The following is a 19407-nucleotide window of genomic DNA, read 5'->3' as shown; positions in this document are numbered from 1 at the left end:
GCCACATAAACAACAGCATGTGTTTGTGATAATACCTAAAAACGCCTGACTCTTTCCATCCTTGAATATCCAAATATGCCGCCGAGGGAAAGGAAGGAGAGTGGAAGCTGCCTGGACTGGTCCACGTTAGAGACCCTGAATATCTGACTTAGAGGTGCAGGGATGGAGGAGGGCTAGCAGAATGGACACAGCAGCGCCTCTGTCTGGTGTATTTGCTATGCTAACCACACTGGGGTCTTAGATGCCTGAACCAAGTTCAGTCTTTTACTTGAGAGTAGGCGTATGTTTCAAGTACCCAGATTATTGTTAGCCTTATTGTCATAAGTGGCAGAGACATTTAATACCGTATCCCACTTGAGAGCTTTGGACTTTAATTGTCAGACACTGGAAATTATTAGGGTGTTCACATTACGAGAGAGACAGAGAGATACAGAGAGTGTGAAAGGGAGAGAGGAAGAAGGAGGGAGAAGGGAGAGAAAATTGGAACATCCAGTTGTGGTGAAATGACGTGAGGTTTAACTTCCACACTTTGTACCATAGTAAGGACTGCAAATATTGGCTGAATTACCTAAGCAAGCAGAGGCAATTACAATTTTAAAAGTAAAGAACCAAAAATATTTTTGAACTTTAAGAATCATCAGCAACATCAAGGATTAACAACAGGCAATCTCTTTACCATCTGAGCCACCAGGGAAGCCCAAACACCAAGGGTATACATTATTAAACTGAAAATATTTTCACATAAAAATCAAATATCAGTGGAAATGCATCACTTCTGAACCCCCTTCCTTTAAACTGCATTCATTAGAAATATCACAGTTACAGGGAAGAGACACTGCATCTATGTTGCAAGGACTCATTTTCCTTCATATATCTTCAAAATCATACTGTATTGAAGGTAATGGTTATTATGTAAAATACTAATAATATTTGTTACTATTGGTGTCTGTTGTATTTATTGCCATTTTGATTATTACTATATTTAGCTTTTGGATCGTCCTGCTTTTTAAAACTTAAAATACAAAGGCAAATACAATTGCTGTGTGCTCTCAGAGACTTGATAGTTGGCAAGAAGAGAGGCACACATCGGAGGTACGGAAACTCATCAATATTCTTTCCTTTCAGTTTCAACATGGAGCCCAGCTATGATTTCCTGCACATCTATGAAGGAGAGGACTCCAACAGCCCTCTCATTGGAAGTTTCCAGGGCTCTCAAGCCCCAGAAAGAATTGAGAGCAGCGGAAATAGTCTTTTCCTGGCGTTTCGAAGTGATGCTTCTGTGGGCTTGTCGGGGTTTGCCATTGAATTTAAAGGTACTGTGATCAGCTTAGCTGGCAAGGAAAGTAATTTGCATCACAGTTGCTTTCATTGTAGACATTTATTTATAAAGTCTTGCCTATCTTGTTAATGCATAAAATTCTGACAACTTTCTCACCTGTCTGAGGAAGAGGTTCCAATCTCTCCAGAGGAGAAGAAATTTCCAACATGAATTTCTACCTTAGCCAAAAGAAAATAAAGTAGGGAGGATTTTTTTTTTTTACTCCAGACGCATGGCCATTTAAAGATAAATTATGATTGGCGCTGGTGGTAAAGAACCTGCCTGTCAATCCAGGAGACATAAGAGATGTGGGTTCAATCCCTGGGTCAGGAAGATCCCCTGGAGGAGGAGATGACAACACGCTCCAGTATTATTGCCTGGGGAATCCCATGGACCGAGGAGCCTGGCGGTGGGGGCTTCAGTCCATGGGGTCTCAAAGAATCAGATACAACTTAAGTGACTTAGCACATGCAGTGAATAATTGAAGTAATTAAGAGCTATTTTAAGATTATTTTACTGTCTTGTTTCTCTAGGATGACTCCATATAAGTACATCAACCAGCTTAGCTTTATCTCAGTGTTTTTCAAAATGTAAAATACTGATGGCCCTCTCCCTGACCTTACACCCATGGTGTTGGTTTCGTGGGGAGCCAGCACTGATCTCAAGGCTTTCCAGGTGGCGCTAGTGGTAAAGAATCATGCCTGCCAGTGCAGGAGACAAAAGGAACATGGCTTTGACCCTGGGTTGGGAAGATCCCCAGAGGAGGAAATGGTAACCCACTGCAGTATTCTTGCCTGGAGAATTCCATGGACAGAGGAGCCTGGTGGGCTACAGTCCATGGAGTTGCAGAGTCGGACATGGCTGAGCGATTGAGCACACAGGGACACACCCACACACAAGCACTGATTTTGCTCACATCTTTCTCCTTTGGTCACATGATGAGTGTCGCCCACTTCTCTGGGGTCTACCACCCACTGTCACCAACATCCAGAGAAAACACACAGGAAACTCATAAGCAAAGACCACCCCAACCTAAGCATTTTGCCCTTGGGTTAATGAAAATTAATATCAATTTTTTTTCAAATCTATTTCTCATGTGAACAAGGAAAACATGGGGCACCTTACAAAGAATCTGAGAAAAGAACTCACCAACATATTAATTCACAGTAGTGAGAGCTTTATAAAAATAATGAATATATATATGTATGTATGTTTGTTTAAGCATGTGAATTAGTTATTAGTTACCAGAATTGTAAAATAAAACATAGACTTTTTCAACTCTTGTTAACCTTTTAACAAACTTGCATTTATTGATATGATTTTTAAGCAGAAAATTGATCTACTTCTTCCAAAACACTAACATCTACAAACTTATCAATCTTTATTGTAGTTTATAATTTTATCACTTGAAAGTGGAATCTTTACTGTGCCCATTTTTGGATGAAATGTTCCCTTGGTATCTCTAATTTTCTTCAAGAGATCTCTAGTCTTTCCCATTCTATTGTTTTCCTCTATTTCTTTGCACTGATCACTGAGGAAGGCTTTCTTATCTCTCCTTGCTATTCATTGGAACTCTGCATTCAAATGGGGATATCTTTCCTTTTCTCCTTTCTTTTTGCTTCTCTTCTTTTCACAGCTATTTGTAAGGCCTCCTCAGACAGCCGCATTGCTCTTTTGCATTTCTTTTTCTTAGGGATGGTCTTGATCCCTGTCTCCTGTACAATGTCACAAACCTCCATCCATACCTCATCAGGCACTCTGTCTATCAGATCTATTCCCTTAAATATATTTCTCACTTCCACTATAGAATCATAAGGGATTTGATTTAGGTCATACCTGAATGGTCTAGTGGTTTTCCCTACTTTCTTCAATTTAAGTCTGAATTTGGCAATAAGGAGTTCATGATCTGAGCCACAGTCAGCTCCCAGTCTTGTTTTTGCTGACTGTATAGAGCTTCTCCATCTTTGGCTGCAAAGAATATAATCAATCTGATTTCGGTGTCGACCATCTGGTGATGTCCATGTGTAGAGTCTTCTCTTATGTTGTTGGAAGAGGGTGTTTGCTATGACCAGTGCGTTCTCTTGGCAAAACTCTACTAGCCTTTGCCCTGCTTCATTCTGTACTCCAAGGCCAAATTTGCCTGTTACTCCAGGTGTTTCTTGACTTCCTAGTTTTGCATTCCAGTCCCCTATAATGAAAAGGACATCTTTTTTGGGTATTAGTTCTAAAAGGTCTTATAGGTCTTCATATAGGTTCAACTTCAGTTTCTTCAGCATTACTGGTCGTGGCATAGACTTGGATTACTGTGATATTGAATGGTTTGCCTTGGAAATGAACAGAGATAATTCTGTCATTTTTGAGATTACATCCAAATACTGCATTTTGGAGTCTTTTGTTGACTGTGATGGCTACTCCTCTTCTTCTAAGGCATTCTTGCCCACAAGAGTAGATATAAGGGTCATCTGAGCTAAACTCACCCAGTCCAGTCCATTTTAGTTCACTGAGTCCTAAAATGTCAACGTTCACTCTTGCCATCTCCTGTTTGACCACTTTCAATTTGCCTTGATTCATGAACCTAACATTCCAAGTTCCTATGCAACATTGCTCTTTACAGCATCGGACCCTGCTTCTATTACCAGTCACATCCACAACTGGGTATTGTTTTTGCTTTGGCTCTATCCCTTCATTCTTTCTGGAGTTATTTCTCCACTGATCTCCAGTAGCATATTGGGCACCTACCACCCGGGGGAGTTCATATTTCAGTGTCCTATCTTTTTGCCTTTTCATACTGTTCACGAGGCATGAGTTTAAGTAAACTCTGGGAGTTGGTGATGGACAGGGAGGCCTGGCATGCTGTAGTCCATGGGGTTGCAAAGAATCGGACACCACTGAGTGACTGAACTGAACTGAAGTGTAATCTAAAAAATAATACAAATTAATGTATAAGCAAAACAAACAGCCTCACAGACATAGGAAACAAACCTGTGGTTACCAAATGGGGGAAGGAAAGGGGAGACAAACTAGGGGTACAGGATTAACTAACTACTACTTACCTGGCGGCTCAGAGAGCAAAGAATCTGCCTGCAATGCAGGAGACCTGGGTTCAGTTCCTGGGTTGGGAAGATCCCCTGGAGAAGGAAATGGCAACCCGCCCCAGTATTCTTGCCTGGAGAATCCCATGGACAGAGGAGCCTGGCAGGCTTCTGCACACGGGGTCACAAAGAGTTGGACACGCCTGAGTGACTGACACACACACACACACACACACACGTGTAAAACAGATGAGCAGCAAGGACGTTTTTTACAGCACAGGGAGTTACAGCCACTATTTTGTTGTTGTCCAGCTGCTAAATGGTGTCCGACTCTGCGACCCCATGGATTGCAGCACTGCAGGCTTCTCTGTCCTTCACTGTCTCCAGGAGTTTGCTCAAACTCATGTCTGTTTAGTTGGTGATGGCATCCAACCATCTCATCCTCTGTTGTTCACAGCACAGGAAATTGAAGCCATTATTTTGTAATAACTTATGATGGAATACAATCTGCAAAAATATTGAATCACCATACTGTTGGTACACCTGAAACTAATATAATATTTTAAATCAACTGGACTTCAAGGGAAATAAAAAGACTATGCATTTGTCATTGGTGAGGGAAGCAGAGAGCAGACCCAGCCCTTGGACTTGACCTGAAGGAGCCTCAGGGCAGTCCTGCCAGTGGCCCCAGAGGCCCCGCAGAGTCCATCAACACGGCTCTAGGGCAGGAGTTCTGGGAAGTGTCCTTAAGCAGAACCGACAGGAGCTGTGTAATGAAGTCATCTCCTTAGAAATTGTGACAAATTGCAAGCAGAAAAAGTGCCGTGATTTATCGCCAAACATCCTGAACTGACAACTGAGTAAATGGAACCAAAAGATTCGATGCAGTTCATTTGGAGAAATGAAGAAAAACTGGCCTCAGAGTTCTCCATTAGCAACATGGAGCAGAAAATTGAGGGTGTGTTATTTAACCAAACATACCCTAAACCAACAGGCATTTATAACAAAAAATTATCTAAAAGGCTGACCAGGCATCAGAAATGCATTTTTTCTCTGTTGTTTTATAGGAGAAAAAATGTATACCCTAGACCAGTGCTTGTATTTATTAGATGCTGGGTATGTTCTCCTGGAAGGAAGCTGATGGAACGATTATTCTGGTGACCACAGTTTTGCTTATTCATCCTTTATTTGCTTAAAATAAATGATCTGTGCTCTATGTGGCATTTGAGGAAGCTACAAAGAATTATCAGAATGTCCCCTACTCCTTGAACAAATCAGTTTTCAATGAAGTGATTAGAGAGCGTGGGTCCCAACAGAGTTCACAGCTCTTGCTGCGAGACTCTAACCAGAGCAAAATAGAGGACCTAGAGTTTCCAAAATGTATATATGTGATATATTATGTATGATAATTGAAATATAATGCATGGCATATGATATGCATGATGTATGATAATGTTCAATATGTTGTGTATGATAATATAGTACATATGGCATATGATGCATCTATATGGTGATGTTTACTATGTGTGATAATATAGTACATGTGGTATATGATACACATGATAATGAGGTATGATATGAGATAATTGTTATATTATCTATGATATATGTGATTATATAGCACATGGATACTCGTGATAATATAATATTTATATATTTATGTTGTGCTTTTAACAAAAGTATGTACATAATATATTCTAATAGTTGGTTATAATAGATTGGGACAACACTGCCAAAGAGATCTCTGTTTGGCTGATATTGACACAGAGACAATTAAAAATATACTGAGTAGTATTGAATAAATACAGCCGAACAGGCCTCTTCTCTGTCCTGCAAAACATCACAAAGTTTGTGCCTTTTTCCTCTTCTACTGCATGTTAACCATTCCTCAGAGGATGCAGGATGTGGTTTTCAGAGCTCGTTTCAACTTCACTCTTTCCCAGCTCCCCTGCCACACTCTCCCAGGAGCATCCTCTAACACCACTGTACAGATTTACTCTCTGGCAGTGAGCTTCCCAGGTGGCGCAGTGATCAAGAACCCTCTTGCCAGTGCAGGAGATACAAGAGAAGGGAGTTTGATCCCTGAGTCAGGAAGATCCCCTGGAGAAGGAAATGGCAACCCACTCCATTGTTCTTGCCTGGAGAATTCCATGGACAGAGGAGCCTGGTGGGCAACAGTCTGTGGGGTTGCAAGGAGTCAGATGTGACTGAACACACATACATAGTAGGCAGACACTCAGTGAGGGAAAATGTTTAAAAGGGAACATAATCCGTATTGATCACAACTCCCCATAAAGGTAAAATGAAACCTTTCATTTATACTCTCCAGAAATCCTTTATGTGTGTGCTTAGCCCTGGGGGAAAGATTGTCAAAAAAATGAAAAGAGCTGAAACATATTTATTTTATGCACTCAAGTTATCCTTGAGCCTATATTTGTATTATTAATGATAACCCCATTCCACACACACATACACTCACACATATTCATAACAAACAGCATTTTCTTAACTGTAATCTCCCCCCAAAAGAAAAACATTTCAGTACAACATCTATATTGATCACTTGAAAAGCTGTAAAATTCTATTCCAGAGGTTTCTGATGTTACAAGGGGCTTTGTTGATGGAGTGAGCGATGTTGACAAGCGCAAACAGAAAGCAGTTCAAATGGTGGAATTGTATGCAACAGAAAGAGATAGAGATACATGAGTTAGAGATATTTGGAAGGTCTGCTAAAATAGAACATTTACAACATTAAAGCTACCAAGACACAAGTTACAAGACACAGCCACAAGACTATGTGAGAGAAAGAAGACAGCTTTGTACTTATATTTGGAAGAAGACAGGTTTTTAGCCTTGGAAGGAAAGCTATGACACACCTACCTAGAAAGTGTATTAAAAAGCAGAGACATCATTTTGCTGACAAAGGTTCATCTAGTCAAAGCTGTGGTTTTTCCAATAGTCGTGTATGGATGTGAGAGTTGAACCATAAAGCAGGCTGAGTGCTGAAGAATTGATGTTTTGGAATTGTGGTGCTGGAGAAGATTCTTGAGAGTCCCCTGGACAGCAAGGAGATCAAACCAGTCAATTCTAAAGGAAATCAACCCTGAATATTCATTGGAAGGACTGATGCTGAAGCTCCAAAACTTTGGCCACCTGATGTGAAGAGCCAACTCATTGATAAAGACTCTGATGCTGGGAAAGATTGAAGGCAAGAGGAGAAGGGGGTGGCAAAGGATGAGATGGTTGAATGGCATCACCAACTCAAGGGACAGGAATTTGAGCAAACTCCGGGAGATGGTGAGGGATAAGGAAACCTGAAATGCTGCAGTCCATGAGGTTGCACAGAGTTGTACACAACTGAGTGACAAAACAACAACAAGGTTTTTTTTTTTTTTTAATTTAAACGACACCAAGGTTTTTAGCAAATGTGTCCTTTAGTGGCCCTATAACTGGACAGGACTTTGCAGGGCATTTTTGTGAAAGTTATTTAGCCTATCTTGAGCTTCATATTCTCAAAATGTGAAACAGTGCCCAGATCATCCTCATGTCTCAGAAGTGGGTGAACATTTGAATGAAATATGCAAGATACACAGTTCAATGCCTGATAGATGATCCACCCTCACTTCCTTGCAGCAGGTACTGCAATTAGAATGGAACTGTGTTGGGTAATTATTACATCCCAGGCACAGGGCTTGGCCCTGATCCATTCCTATGGATCAGGAAACATGTTTTCCAGCCAAGTTTGGCATCACTGACTCAGTGAGGGTAGTACAGGATCAGAACTTCCTTTCTTGATTATCTTCCCAGCATAAAAAAAATCACTCTTACCTCACATGAATTAAACCAGCTTCCTTTTGAGAAGCCAATTCTCCTATCTCTTCCTAAAACGTGATGTGATTTCATTTTACTATGAATTAAGTACAAAAGTCAGGAAATCAACAACAGGAATTCTGCAGTGTGTTGTCATTTGAAAAATGAGAAATATAATTTTATCGAAGGAGTTTTTTCTGTTTTTCTATGATAATCATTGACTTGAACATTAACAACTTGGTCATGAGTCAATCAATTTTTTTTTTAGCATTTTTCATTTGCTGGACACTTAAAGAAATAAAACCCCTGCTCTCATGGCGTTTGCATTCATTTCTCCCACAGAGAAACCACGGGAAGCCTGTTTTGACCCTGGAAACATAATGAATGGAACGAGGATCGGGACGGACTTCAAGCTCGGCTCGACCGTCACTTACCAGTGTGACTCTGGCTACAAGATCGCTGACCCGTCTTCCATCACGTGTGTGATTGGAGTGGACGGGAAGCCCGCGTGGGACCGGGCCTTGCCCTCCTGCAACGGTACGTGCCGATGCGTGGGGCCAGAGCTGCCTTCAGAGATAGCTTCCCTCTGGAACTTGGACCCTCATTCAGGAGAGGGGCCGCACATCAGTCCTCTGCCCCATCAGTAGGGTGACCCCACAGAGCAACGTGGGATAAGGATTTGGCCTGCCTTGAGCATTTAATTTAATTACTCAGGTTTCTGGGAGAGGGTTATTTTTCTTTCACTTAGATAGTTGGGCATTTCTAACTGTGAAAACTGTGCATTGTATTAAATTCAAACATACTTTGAACTTATGAGGGAAGGTAAATTCTCTAGCCACAGACTCAATGAAAAAAAAAGGGGTCACATTTAGATGATAGATAAATAATCTAATTTTAAATTAGAGGTTTTTCCATATCTCAAGACCCAGCAAGCACGGTTTCTGTTAACTAGTCATCATATGTATGTGCATAAAACATCAAAGAATGATTTTTCCTTATTTATTTAAATTTAAATAAAACTTAAGAATTCCAAATCATTAAGCAGAAATGACCTTTCCCATATTTTATTTGGGATATCTCATGAAGAAGAGCACGTTTGTGCTGAATTAATGTCTGTGAGTTACTCAGATCACCAATTAAGCTAAGTGAATGTTGCTATATTTTAAACATCTTCGTAGTTTGTATATTAAAGGACATATTTTGGACTAGTTTGTTTTAAAGGCATGACATAATTTTTCTTTCTGTTGCCTACAGTTCTTGTTCATTGAGGTTTCCTACTGATTTAGAACAGAAATGGAAACAGCCTCGAGTCCCTTGCACGGGTCAAAATGGCTTCTGATTATGTTGTTTTTGGTTTACATATATTCCAATTAACCAAATGGATGAGTTAGTTTCTTGTTACCATCTGCAGTGAATGTTGTTGCATGTCCTTATTCATTTAGGAAATGGTCTGTTTAACACATTAATTACCAGAGAACAAGAGAATATTCATTTTCCTATTATTATCATAATAATATAAAAGAATTTCTAGCATAAGAAAAGTGATTCCTATTTCTCAGATTACCACAGTAACATGGACAGAATAATTATTACTAATTAAACAAGAATTCTCTATATATGTTTCTCAATTGCACAAATGTTTGGTTGCTTTGAAGTATATCATGCAGTTTTGGTGCTTATCTTCAAATCTGGGGAAGAATGTATAAGCACAGTGCAATTTATCAAAGTAGCAGAGGACCTAAAATGCCACGTCTGTTTTCTTTCATTTCATCCTTTTTAGTTTTCATTGTTTCCTATTATCATAAAGTAATATTCTTTCATCCTATTTGTGAACAAAATAAATCTTTGCAGAAATGCTGGAAGACTCCTTCTATCGATTTAGATGCACCATTTAATTAAAAAAAAACTCAACCATACAAATTCAACCATGTTGTTTCTGAAATATATACATATATATAGTTATATATTTCAGACTGGTGGGCTGCAGTCTACAGGGTCTCAAAGAGTCAGATATGACTGAGCAACTAAGCACAACAGTTACACTTGAACAAATATGTCAGAAGATGCGATTCCTGATTGATAAGATTTCTGTGTGATCATACGGCCATCCAAATATTAGCCCAGTGAAGATTTATTTTCACTTTTCATTTATGCTTCTTGTTTAAAATTCGAAATAGTTTAACTTTTTCTTACAGAAAATGGATATTTGCAAAAGGATCTGCTTGAATTTTATATGTCTTAAAAGAAAATGAATTTCCGTTCTTCATTTGTACTTATCTAAAAATTTGAGCTTTGAGTGTTTAAGAAAATTTATAGGTGTGTGTATAAATATAAATGTATATATATGTGTATTTTGGAAATAACGTGGTTGAATTTGTATGGTTATTTTTTAAAAATTAAGTGATCCATCTCAACTGGTAGGAGTCTTCCCACGTTTCACTGAGAACCTTGAGCTTTGAAGTTTAGTGTAGTGAATTTCTTCCATCTAAAAGTAAAAACACTTTTTTTCTATTTAAGATTGTTAAAAAAAGAAGTCATGACAATTGTTTTAGGGTGATAAAATTGCTCTGAGTTAATACATTAGCATGAAGGCTGCTCTTAGCTTAGTTATGTGAAATCTCTACTAGTGTAAAGTTGTCAGGTGTCTAAGCTGTCTCCGCTGACTTTCTAGAGCATGACTTCTGTTTCCAGGCACATAGAGCAGGCCCTGGGAAATCTGTGCAGTCATCAGTGAGGTGCTTTGATGCCAGCATCAACATCTGAGGAGCCTTATTCATCCTGGCCATCCATTAGGACTTAACAGTGTGCTAATCAAAAGATTAAGCACGTTATCTCTGATTTCTATCCTTTTTAATGCTTGAAAACTGTCACACCGAGAAGAAATAAGCTGTAGAAATACAAACTTTCCCTCAGACTGAAAATAACTATGAATCCAGATCACAGAAAAGGTGTACCCAGGATAAGGAAGCGTGTAGTCAGGCCACAGAGAGTGCAATCAGTGTCACCTCAGTGGATACATAGTATTCTAAACAGATGAGCAGACATGGACCTCTTTTTAAGTAAAAATAGGAGAAATTGAAGGATTTGCAATTTAATCCCAAAACTGGGTTTTTCAAAACTGGAATTTAATTGGATGTCTACTTTAAGATGCTTAGCAATAGTATTTTGAATATCCAGGCTACAGTTTTTTTCTATTTTCTCAGCAAGTGCAATGCTGAGAGTAAATAAGATGATCAGAGGGAAAATAAACACAGTCTGTCTCTCACTGAGTTGTGCATGTAGCACCTCATCGGTGTGCCTGCCTTGACTTTCTACTTTGGGGTTCCTTCAGCTTTCAGTGGGACTTACAAGAAGAGACCCCAGATGCATTAGTAACTATACCTGTCACTCTTGAGCTGAATCTGTGATGAAAAGATAGCAAAGACTAAAAATGGTTATTTTTCTTTTAGTCTCATAGTAATTAGAGAATAGAAAATGGAAATAATCTTTGTATCACTTAATATGGTGTTTGAGATCAACTGGAGAATTCTAGTGAGACTTTTGAAGTAACTTAAGAATTTGCCTTTATTCGACCTGTTCCTACTCTCATGAGAACTGTTTCCATTATTATTTTAGCATGTCTGAGAACATTCTTAAAAATGATATTAGGTCCTCCTCTTAAGTTGAGTTACTTTTATTCTCACATGCTCAATCTTTGCTTTTCTTCTTATTTCCCTTTTGATGGAGATGTAAAATCCATTTGTGACTATGATGCTTTGTTAGGTCTTTGAATATTCATGTTGACTGCACATGCTGACATTTTCAGGTCCCTGTCACCTGCCGCCTGGTTACCCACAGCACATAATTCTCGGTTGGTCTCTTTCAGCCCCCTGCGGAGGCCAGTACACGGGGTCAGAGGGGGTGGTATTGTCACCCAATTACCCTCACAACTATACCGCCGGTCAGACCTGCCTCTATTCAATAACGGTGCCAAAGGAATTCGGTAAGGTTTTCTTATTTTCAATTCCCTGTCATATCTCTTTCTCTGTTAAGATTTCCATCATTTTGTAAACAAATACATCAGCTCTTGACTTAATGAAATAGTATAAAAGAAGATGATGTGTGACAGGTTTTCCAAAGGTGTCTCATAAAAGATCCGCTGCAGGTCTTTTATCAGTGTGATGGAAAATGCTTAAACTTCCTTCTCGGATTCCAGTCCAGAATTAGCAGAATAATTTTGGCGTTGTTCTTGTTTTTGTTAGGAAGCATTTTCTCATTTGGTTGTTTGTGTATGAGGAAGATCATTGCCTCACATGTGGGCCAGGGGAACCTGATCAGTCTGTGAGATACTGGCGTGTATATTTGGTTATTGATTACTCTGGAAATCACTGGGTCAGTGAACCCACTTTGAGTGACTGCAGATGTAAAAGCAGGCAGTGCCCTATCTGACCCCTCCAAACCTGACATCCCAAGTTTGCTTCCTGAACTTGGCTTCCAGCCTGAGCCAATTTTCTGGGATGGCTTCGTGTCTAGATGGCCCCCTACTGACTGGCTCCTGGCGGCTTCCTCAACATCTCCCCTCTCACTCTAGACCAGGAAGATACTTCTTTGTTGGATTCTTTCCCAGAGTTGGAAGAGAATAGCTTTTATAATTTTATGGAATAGTTCCTTTCTCCCAACAGTAAAAGTTAAAACCCAACATACTCTATTTTTTTTTTCTTTGCATTCAGAATAGCAGCCACCCACTCATAGAAATAAAACTGACAAAAATTCTAAAGTTCCATTCTGTTTGAGGGCAAATATTTTAAAAACATATTTATGTGATGAGAAAGTTAATTGCTGCTTAAGAAACTTGCATATGTGAGACAGATGATTTCTATGAACTTCTTTTATATTAATCACAGGCTTCTAAAAATCTAATAAAAACCTCCTCCAAGGACTTACTTCAGCCTCTGATAGTTTAGATCATGGGCCTTCATGAACAGTGCAAAGCAATGTACTCAGTATCTTAAGCTCCTTCTTTCAGGCAGTTCTCAAGGGTGACTGAGTTTCCAGGCAAGGCTTCCCTTGTGTCATCTTGCTCTGTTAAGAAAATCAGGTGTCTGATACTTAGAGGTGATAGATGTGATCACAGAAACCAGGGCAGAGGGACCAGACTCCCAAGAAAGTCCACTGACTCTATCAGTACGTGGAAAATGGAAAATAGCAATTTAATTTAAAAACTGAAAGACTGGCTTCAAAATATTTATTTTGTTATAAAAAATGAATAGTAAAACTTAAGTCCTAGATTTCCACTCTTTAGGATGACCGGTGACTCTAAAATCCTCTGTTTGTTGTTGTTGTTGTTGTTGAGTCACTGAGTCATGTCCAACTCTTTGTGACCCCTTGGACCGCAGCACACCAGGCTCCCCAGTCCTTCACTGTCCCCCAGGGTTTGCTCAGATTCATGTCCATTAAATCGATGATGCCATCCAACCATCTCATCTTTTGTCGCCCCCTTCTCCTCCTGTCCTCAATCTTTCCCAGCATCAGGGTCTTTTTGAATGAGTTGGCCCTTGGCATCAGGTGGCCAAAGTATTGGAGCTTCAGCTTCAGCATTAGTCCTTCCAATGAATATTCAGAGTTGATTTTCTTTAGGACTGACTATCTCTCTGCTGTCCAAGGGACTCTCAAGTCTTCTTCAGTACCACAGTTTGAAGGCATCAATTCTTTGGCTCTCAGCCTTCTTTATGGCTCTCACATCTGTACATGACTACTGGAAAAAACATAGCTTTCAGTATATGGACCTTTGTTGGCAAAGCGATATTTCTGCTTTTTAATTTGATGTCTAGGTTTGTCATAGCTCTCCTTCCAAGGAGCAAACATCTTTGAATTTCATGGCTGCATTCACTGCCTGCATTGATTTTGGAGCCCAAGAAAATAAAGTCTGTCACTGCTTCCACTTTTTCCCATCTATTTGCCATGAAGTGATAGGACCTTGTTCATTTCTTTATTTTTAAAAAAGCAGTTTGTGCCAACCCACCCCTTCATTTTCAGTGGTGTTTGGGCAGTTCGCCTATTTCCAGACGGCGCTGAATGACCTGGCAGAGCTGTTTGATGGGACGCATCCTCAGGCCAGACTGCTCAGCTCCCTCTCGGGGTCTCACTCAGGTAAACCTTCCGTGAGCTCTGTCTTTCATTCTAGTCACGCAGCCAGGAGAATTAATATTAAGCTTGTCTATTTTTATTTGCTTTTGTGGAGGAGAAATTTAATCATCTTTGAATTTGCTTGCTTGCTTAGTAAAATCCTATTTTCAATGTAAAATTTCAAATGCATTTTTATCCCACATATAAAGCCACCTGACTTTATTTATTTATTTATTTTACTGAGACCACAGAAAATTTAATACTTATCTCAGAAGAAGATAAAAATATCAGAAAATAAATACCCTGTTATTTTCTATCCTATAGATGATCTCTGATTTTCCCTCCAGGTGAGACACTGCCTTTGGCCACATCCAACCAAATTCTGCTCCGATTCAGCGCAAAGAGCGGGGCTCCAGCGCGGGGTTTCCACTTCGTGTATCAAGGTGCGTCTCTGCCCTCTTTGACCTCCTCCCACACCATGCATACCACTGTTTTCAGCACCAAAAACATCACTTGTACTTCATTTAATAATTGAGAGTTTGAGGGTATCTGCCTATTTATAATAACATTACTTAATAAAAATACCGAAGTTTTTCTTTTGACAATTAAATATGATATTTCTAAGACAGAGATACAATTGTGCTTCATTTATTTGACAGGATCAGGAAACAAATATTTATGAGATTACCTTAGTTATGCACTCCACTATTTGCAAAGTAATTTCAAATGTGTCAATATTATTTCACCTAATTAAGTAAAATATTTCATAATAGATTTTAGTAACCGTCTTAATGAAACACACTTAAAACACATTGTACTATTTCAAACCTTGCTGTAAAAATTAATTGAAAAAGAAATGTAACAAAACCAAACTAAACCCAAGGTACCACCCATGTTTCTATCACTGGAGGTACCTATTTTATTTTGCTTAAGCTCTAACTTCAGGCACAGTCACATCTTTACATTTATTTTTGAACTTGGAGCTTATTCAAAATGCTTGAAATTGCACAAAGGTTCTGAACCATGAAGATTTCTTTCCTGTTTCTAGTTCACCTTTAGTTTGCATATCCATTATGTGAATTTGAGAATACACCCCATGGACTGAAAAGTTTGTTCACTTTCAGAGGCACAGGGAAAGTCTCTGGATCTAAATTGTGATAACTGTCCAGCTGAGATCGGAAAGAGGTTGTCATTTTCAGAGATACGCTAATTTCCTGTTCAAAAGTGAGAGGAATACTTAGCATTTCGAGTTCTCAGTGTTCCTGGAGGCTGGAGCTACTGCAGGAGGCTCTTGAACATTTTCTTCAGCAAAGGAGGAGAATAACTTCCTGGCAAAAATTTCTTTCCTTTAATAAAGACTTTTCCAGAAGGCATCCTCAATAGCATCATGGTTTTCATCAAGTTATAGAGAATAACAATCTGTCATGTCATTCATAAATCATTTATGATAATCACACACTGGGAAATGCATGGTCTCAAAATATCTCATGATAAAACCCCTTCGGTATTCAATAATAAGATGATTTAAAAGTCACGGAAGGAGTGAGCATGTTTGACAGGTCAGGAGAAGTACCTCTAATCCAGTTTAAGAAGCACTTGCTTGTGTGACTATGCTATTACATTAAAATTAATTGCATTGTTCAAATTGAACTTTTGTTAAAATGTAAATAACTAAACCAGTAAATATTGCTTTTAGAGTAGAGGGTCCAATTTAAGCAACTCATTTCTCACCTAATCCTAATTTTCTTTAAATCAATGCTATATTACTTTGCAGAAGCAAATTCACAAACCAAACTAAGTTGGAATGACATCTAAGGAAACTGAGCTACTTGGTTTAAGTACATTTTTTTGTCCTGGAAAGCTTCAAGTGCCTAGCATTGTCTACCTTGTTTAGGGACTTCCTGTAATGTTTTATAAAGATTAGAAAATTGATCAGATTATCAGATAAAATACCTGAGGCACATGATCCTACATCTATCCGGTTTGCAAATATTTTCTTTAGAAGCCATGGTTTTTAAAATGACATTTCTTGTTTTAAAGCAACATTATCATTAGTTTGCAATTGGATGTGTTCAGTGGCTCAGTTGTGTCCAATTCTTTGTGAGCCTTTGTACTGTAGCTCACCAGGCTCCTCTGTCTGTGGGATTTCCCCGCCAAGAATACCGGAGTGGGTTGCCACTTCCTTCTCCAGGGGGTCTTCCTGACCCAGGGATCATTAAAATATATGAAATTCAGAAAAGTAGAAAGAAAAGCAAATCCTTCTATAGAAGTAATGTGTTTTCCTTGTGCTTAAGGATATATGATGCTCAGTATTTCTTCTAAGGTTCCAATGTGTCTCCTTTTCTTGTTTTCTTACTGCAGTGAGTTTATGCAAAAGTTGATGTCTTTTTATCAAAGCACAATCCTTTGGAGCTAAAGAATTAGGATCTTGAATGCAATTTATCAATCACTCAGAAGCACATGGGAAAGTTTTCAATGCCTCTCGAAAGTAAAATTGAACACTGCCTTTTGAAAGATAGTAATTAAGTGGAAACCTAGAAATTATTACAACTCTATTGTGTAAAAACTTTCTGAATATTGCTTTCATGTGCTACTTAGAGCTTCATTCCTCCATAAGCCATTAACGCTTAACCTTGTGCAGGACTTCCTGACTTTTGTGACTATATGCAGTCCAGCCCTTGTTCACAGACAGCCCTGTTGTAAAGGGCTGTTGAGGGTGCCATGAAGAATGGGTGCAGGTGTCAGGCGCAGAAAACCTGTGCGTGACCCAGGCATGCTCCCTGCCCCTCTGTGTGGTCCTGGTGAATAACACAGAGACAGTGCTGGTGAGGATGCTGCTGTCCTCCTGATCTTGTGAAGAAACGGAAGTATAGAGGCCTCTTTATTATTTGTATTTTTTACAGAGTATTGTAACTTTATGTCTTTGTTGTTGTTGTTCAGTCACTAAGTTGTGTCCAGCTCTTTGAGACCTCATGGACTGCAGCACCCACCATCTTCTTGAGTTTGCTCAAGTTCATGTTCATTGAGTTCGTTGATCCATTCAACCATCTCATCCTCTGTTGTCCCCTTCTCCTCCTGCCTTCAGTCTTTCCCAGCATCAGAGTCTTTTCCAATGAGTGCTCTTGGCATCAGGTGGCCGAAGTTTTGGAGCTTCAGCTTCAGCATCAGTCCTTCCAATGAATATCCAGGGTTGATTTCCTTTAGGATTGACAGGTTTGATCTCCCTGCTGCCCAAGGGACTCTCAAGAGTCTTCCCCAGTACCACAGTTCCAAAGCATCAATTCTTCAGTGCTTAGCCTTCTTTATGGTCCAGCTCTCACATCTGTACATAACTACTGGAAAAATCACAGTTTTGACTATTGCTGGGTTTTATTTGTTTGTTTGCTTCCCGTGCTTCTTGCAGGTAGAAGGACACATTCGTAAAGTAAGGTAGGTAAGAGGGTGGTGGAATCTTTCACCACCACAAATTCTCTAAGCTGTAGACATGAGCAGACAGCTGTCTTACTGCACCTATTTTAGGGTAGAAGGAGAAAAAAAAAAAAAAAAAGAAAACAATGACAGCAATAAAATAAACCTGAAGGCAGACAAGAATAACTTATCCAAGTAAAGCAGTCTTTCCTTTTTCACTGAATGACAGATGAACATATTCTATTTCTCAAAATCACTCTGTTCTCGTAGTTGAAAAATCTATCCTGACAAGCCAGGACTAGTCTGTGAATTCAAACATACATCAGTGAATTATGCACAACACTTTATGCTCAATCTTCTTTGTAAGAAGTATGCATTTTATAAGCTCTTGATACAACATGTGAATTTCTTAGAACTGGAAAACTAACTAAGCCTTATAATTTATGCCATCTTAGAAAAGATGAGACCTGGGGAAAATCAACTAAAACATGTATTTGCTTGCCTAGGAAGGACGTCAAGCAAAGAAAACCTTAGTCTAAATTCTTCCTCCCAAACTTAGAAAAAGCATTTCCACTCCCTGTTCCTGTTTTCCCCATAGTCAGAATATTGCCCGTTTTCAGATCATGAAAGTCCCAGAGGATAGCCCCCAGTCTCTGCACAGCACAGTCCATGGCCTGAGAAGCCAGTCACGTGTTTACCACCCTCTGATCCAGGCAAACCTCATCCCCTTCCACTCGGCCCTGGGCTGATCTCAGTTTGCTTCACAGCATTCACTGAAAGGTGGAGAATAATTGCTTGTTGTTGTCGTTGTTGTTGCCAAGTCATGTCAGACTCTTTGTGACCCCATGGACTGCAGCATGCCAGGCTTCCCTGTTCTTCACTTTTTCACGGCCTTTGTTCAAACTCACGTCCATTGGGTCGGTGATGCCATCCAACCATCTCATCCTCTGTCGTTCCCTTCTCCTCCCACCTTCAATCTTTCCCAGCATCAGGGTCTTTTCCAATGAGTCAACTCTTGGCATCAGGTAGGTAAAGTATTGGAACTTCAACTTCAACATCAGTCCTTCCAATGAATCTTCAGGATTGATTTCCTTTAGGATGGGCTGCTTTGATCTCCCTGCTGTCCAAGGGACTCTCAAGAGTCTTCTCCAGGATTACAATTTGAAAGCATCAATTATTTGGCACTTAGCCTTCTTTATGGTCCAATTCTCACATCCATACACGACTACTAGAATAATTGCTACTGGCATGGCATTTCTCTGTGGTATGACCTGAAATCTCCAGGTGAGGAAAGATTAGAGATTTCTCCATATTTATAAAAGGGACAGTCAAGATTGTCATTGTATTTATTTGTTTATCCCTCTCATGCTGCTGTTCAACTTTAACACAATAATCAGACACTAAAATATGACAAATGTAAGCTGTGGGCAATATGTTTACAACAGAATATTATATTCTGTGTTGTTTTCAGTTACAGAAAAATATTCTGTAATATCATTAATTTTCTCATAGTTATTAGACAGTATACAATTTTATTAACTTTTGCCTTCTGATCAAAAGTATTTCAACACTGAATTGAAGCTTAGTTTATTCAGAACAGTCTTCTGACTTCCATTCTCATAGAAGTGCTTCCAACAATTTACCCAAATGGTGTCAGTTATTGCTTGGGTTCAATTCAACCTGAGATGCCAGAGTATTAGGAAAAGGACCATAAAGACAGAAGGATTATTTGTA

At 39.3% G+C, this 19407-nt stretch overlaps 1 protein-coding gene across 1 annotated transcript in view; it reads left to right on the top strand.

Moving 5' to 3' along the window:
• LOC136176275 (CUB and sushi domain-containing protein 1) overlaps nucleotides 1-19407 on the top strand; it is a 1594796-nt gene that overhangs the window by 1344300 nt on the left and 231089 nt on the right. Inside the window, exons 28-32 of the mRNA XM_065946402.1 lie at nucleotides 1126-1313; nucleotides 8503-8697; nucleotides 12026-12142; nucleotides 14176-14289; nucleotides 14613-14708. Of these exons, the coding sequence (XP_065802474.1) occupies nucleotides 1126-1313; nucleotides 8503-8697; nucleotides 12026-12142; nucleotides 14176-14289; nucleotides 14613-14708 (710 nt within the window). The remainder of the gene's footprint in view (nucleotides 1-1125; nucleotides 1314-8502; nucleotides 8698-12025; nucleotides 12143-14175; nucleotides 14290-14612; nucleotides 14709-19407) is intronic.

The sequence above is a fragment of the Muntiacus reevesi genome, chromosome 10 (assembly GCF_963930625.1).
Source record: "Muntiacus reevesi chromosome 10, mMunRee1.1, whole genome shotgun sequence".
NCBI classification, from domain to species: domain Eukaryota; kingdom Metazoa; phylum Chordata; class Mammalia; order Artiodactyla; family Cervidae; genus Muntiacus; species Muntiacus reevesi.
This window is presented reverse-complemented; position numbering and strand designations above follow the sequence as displayed.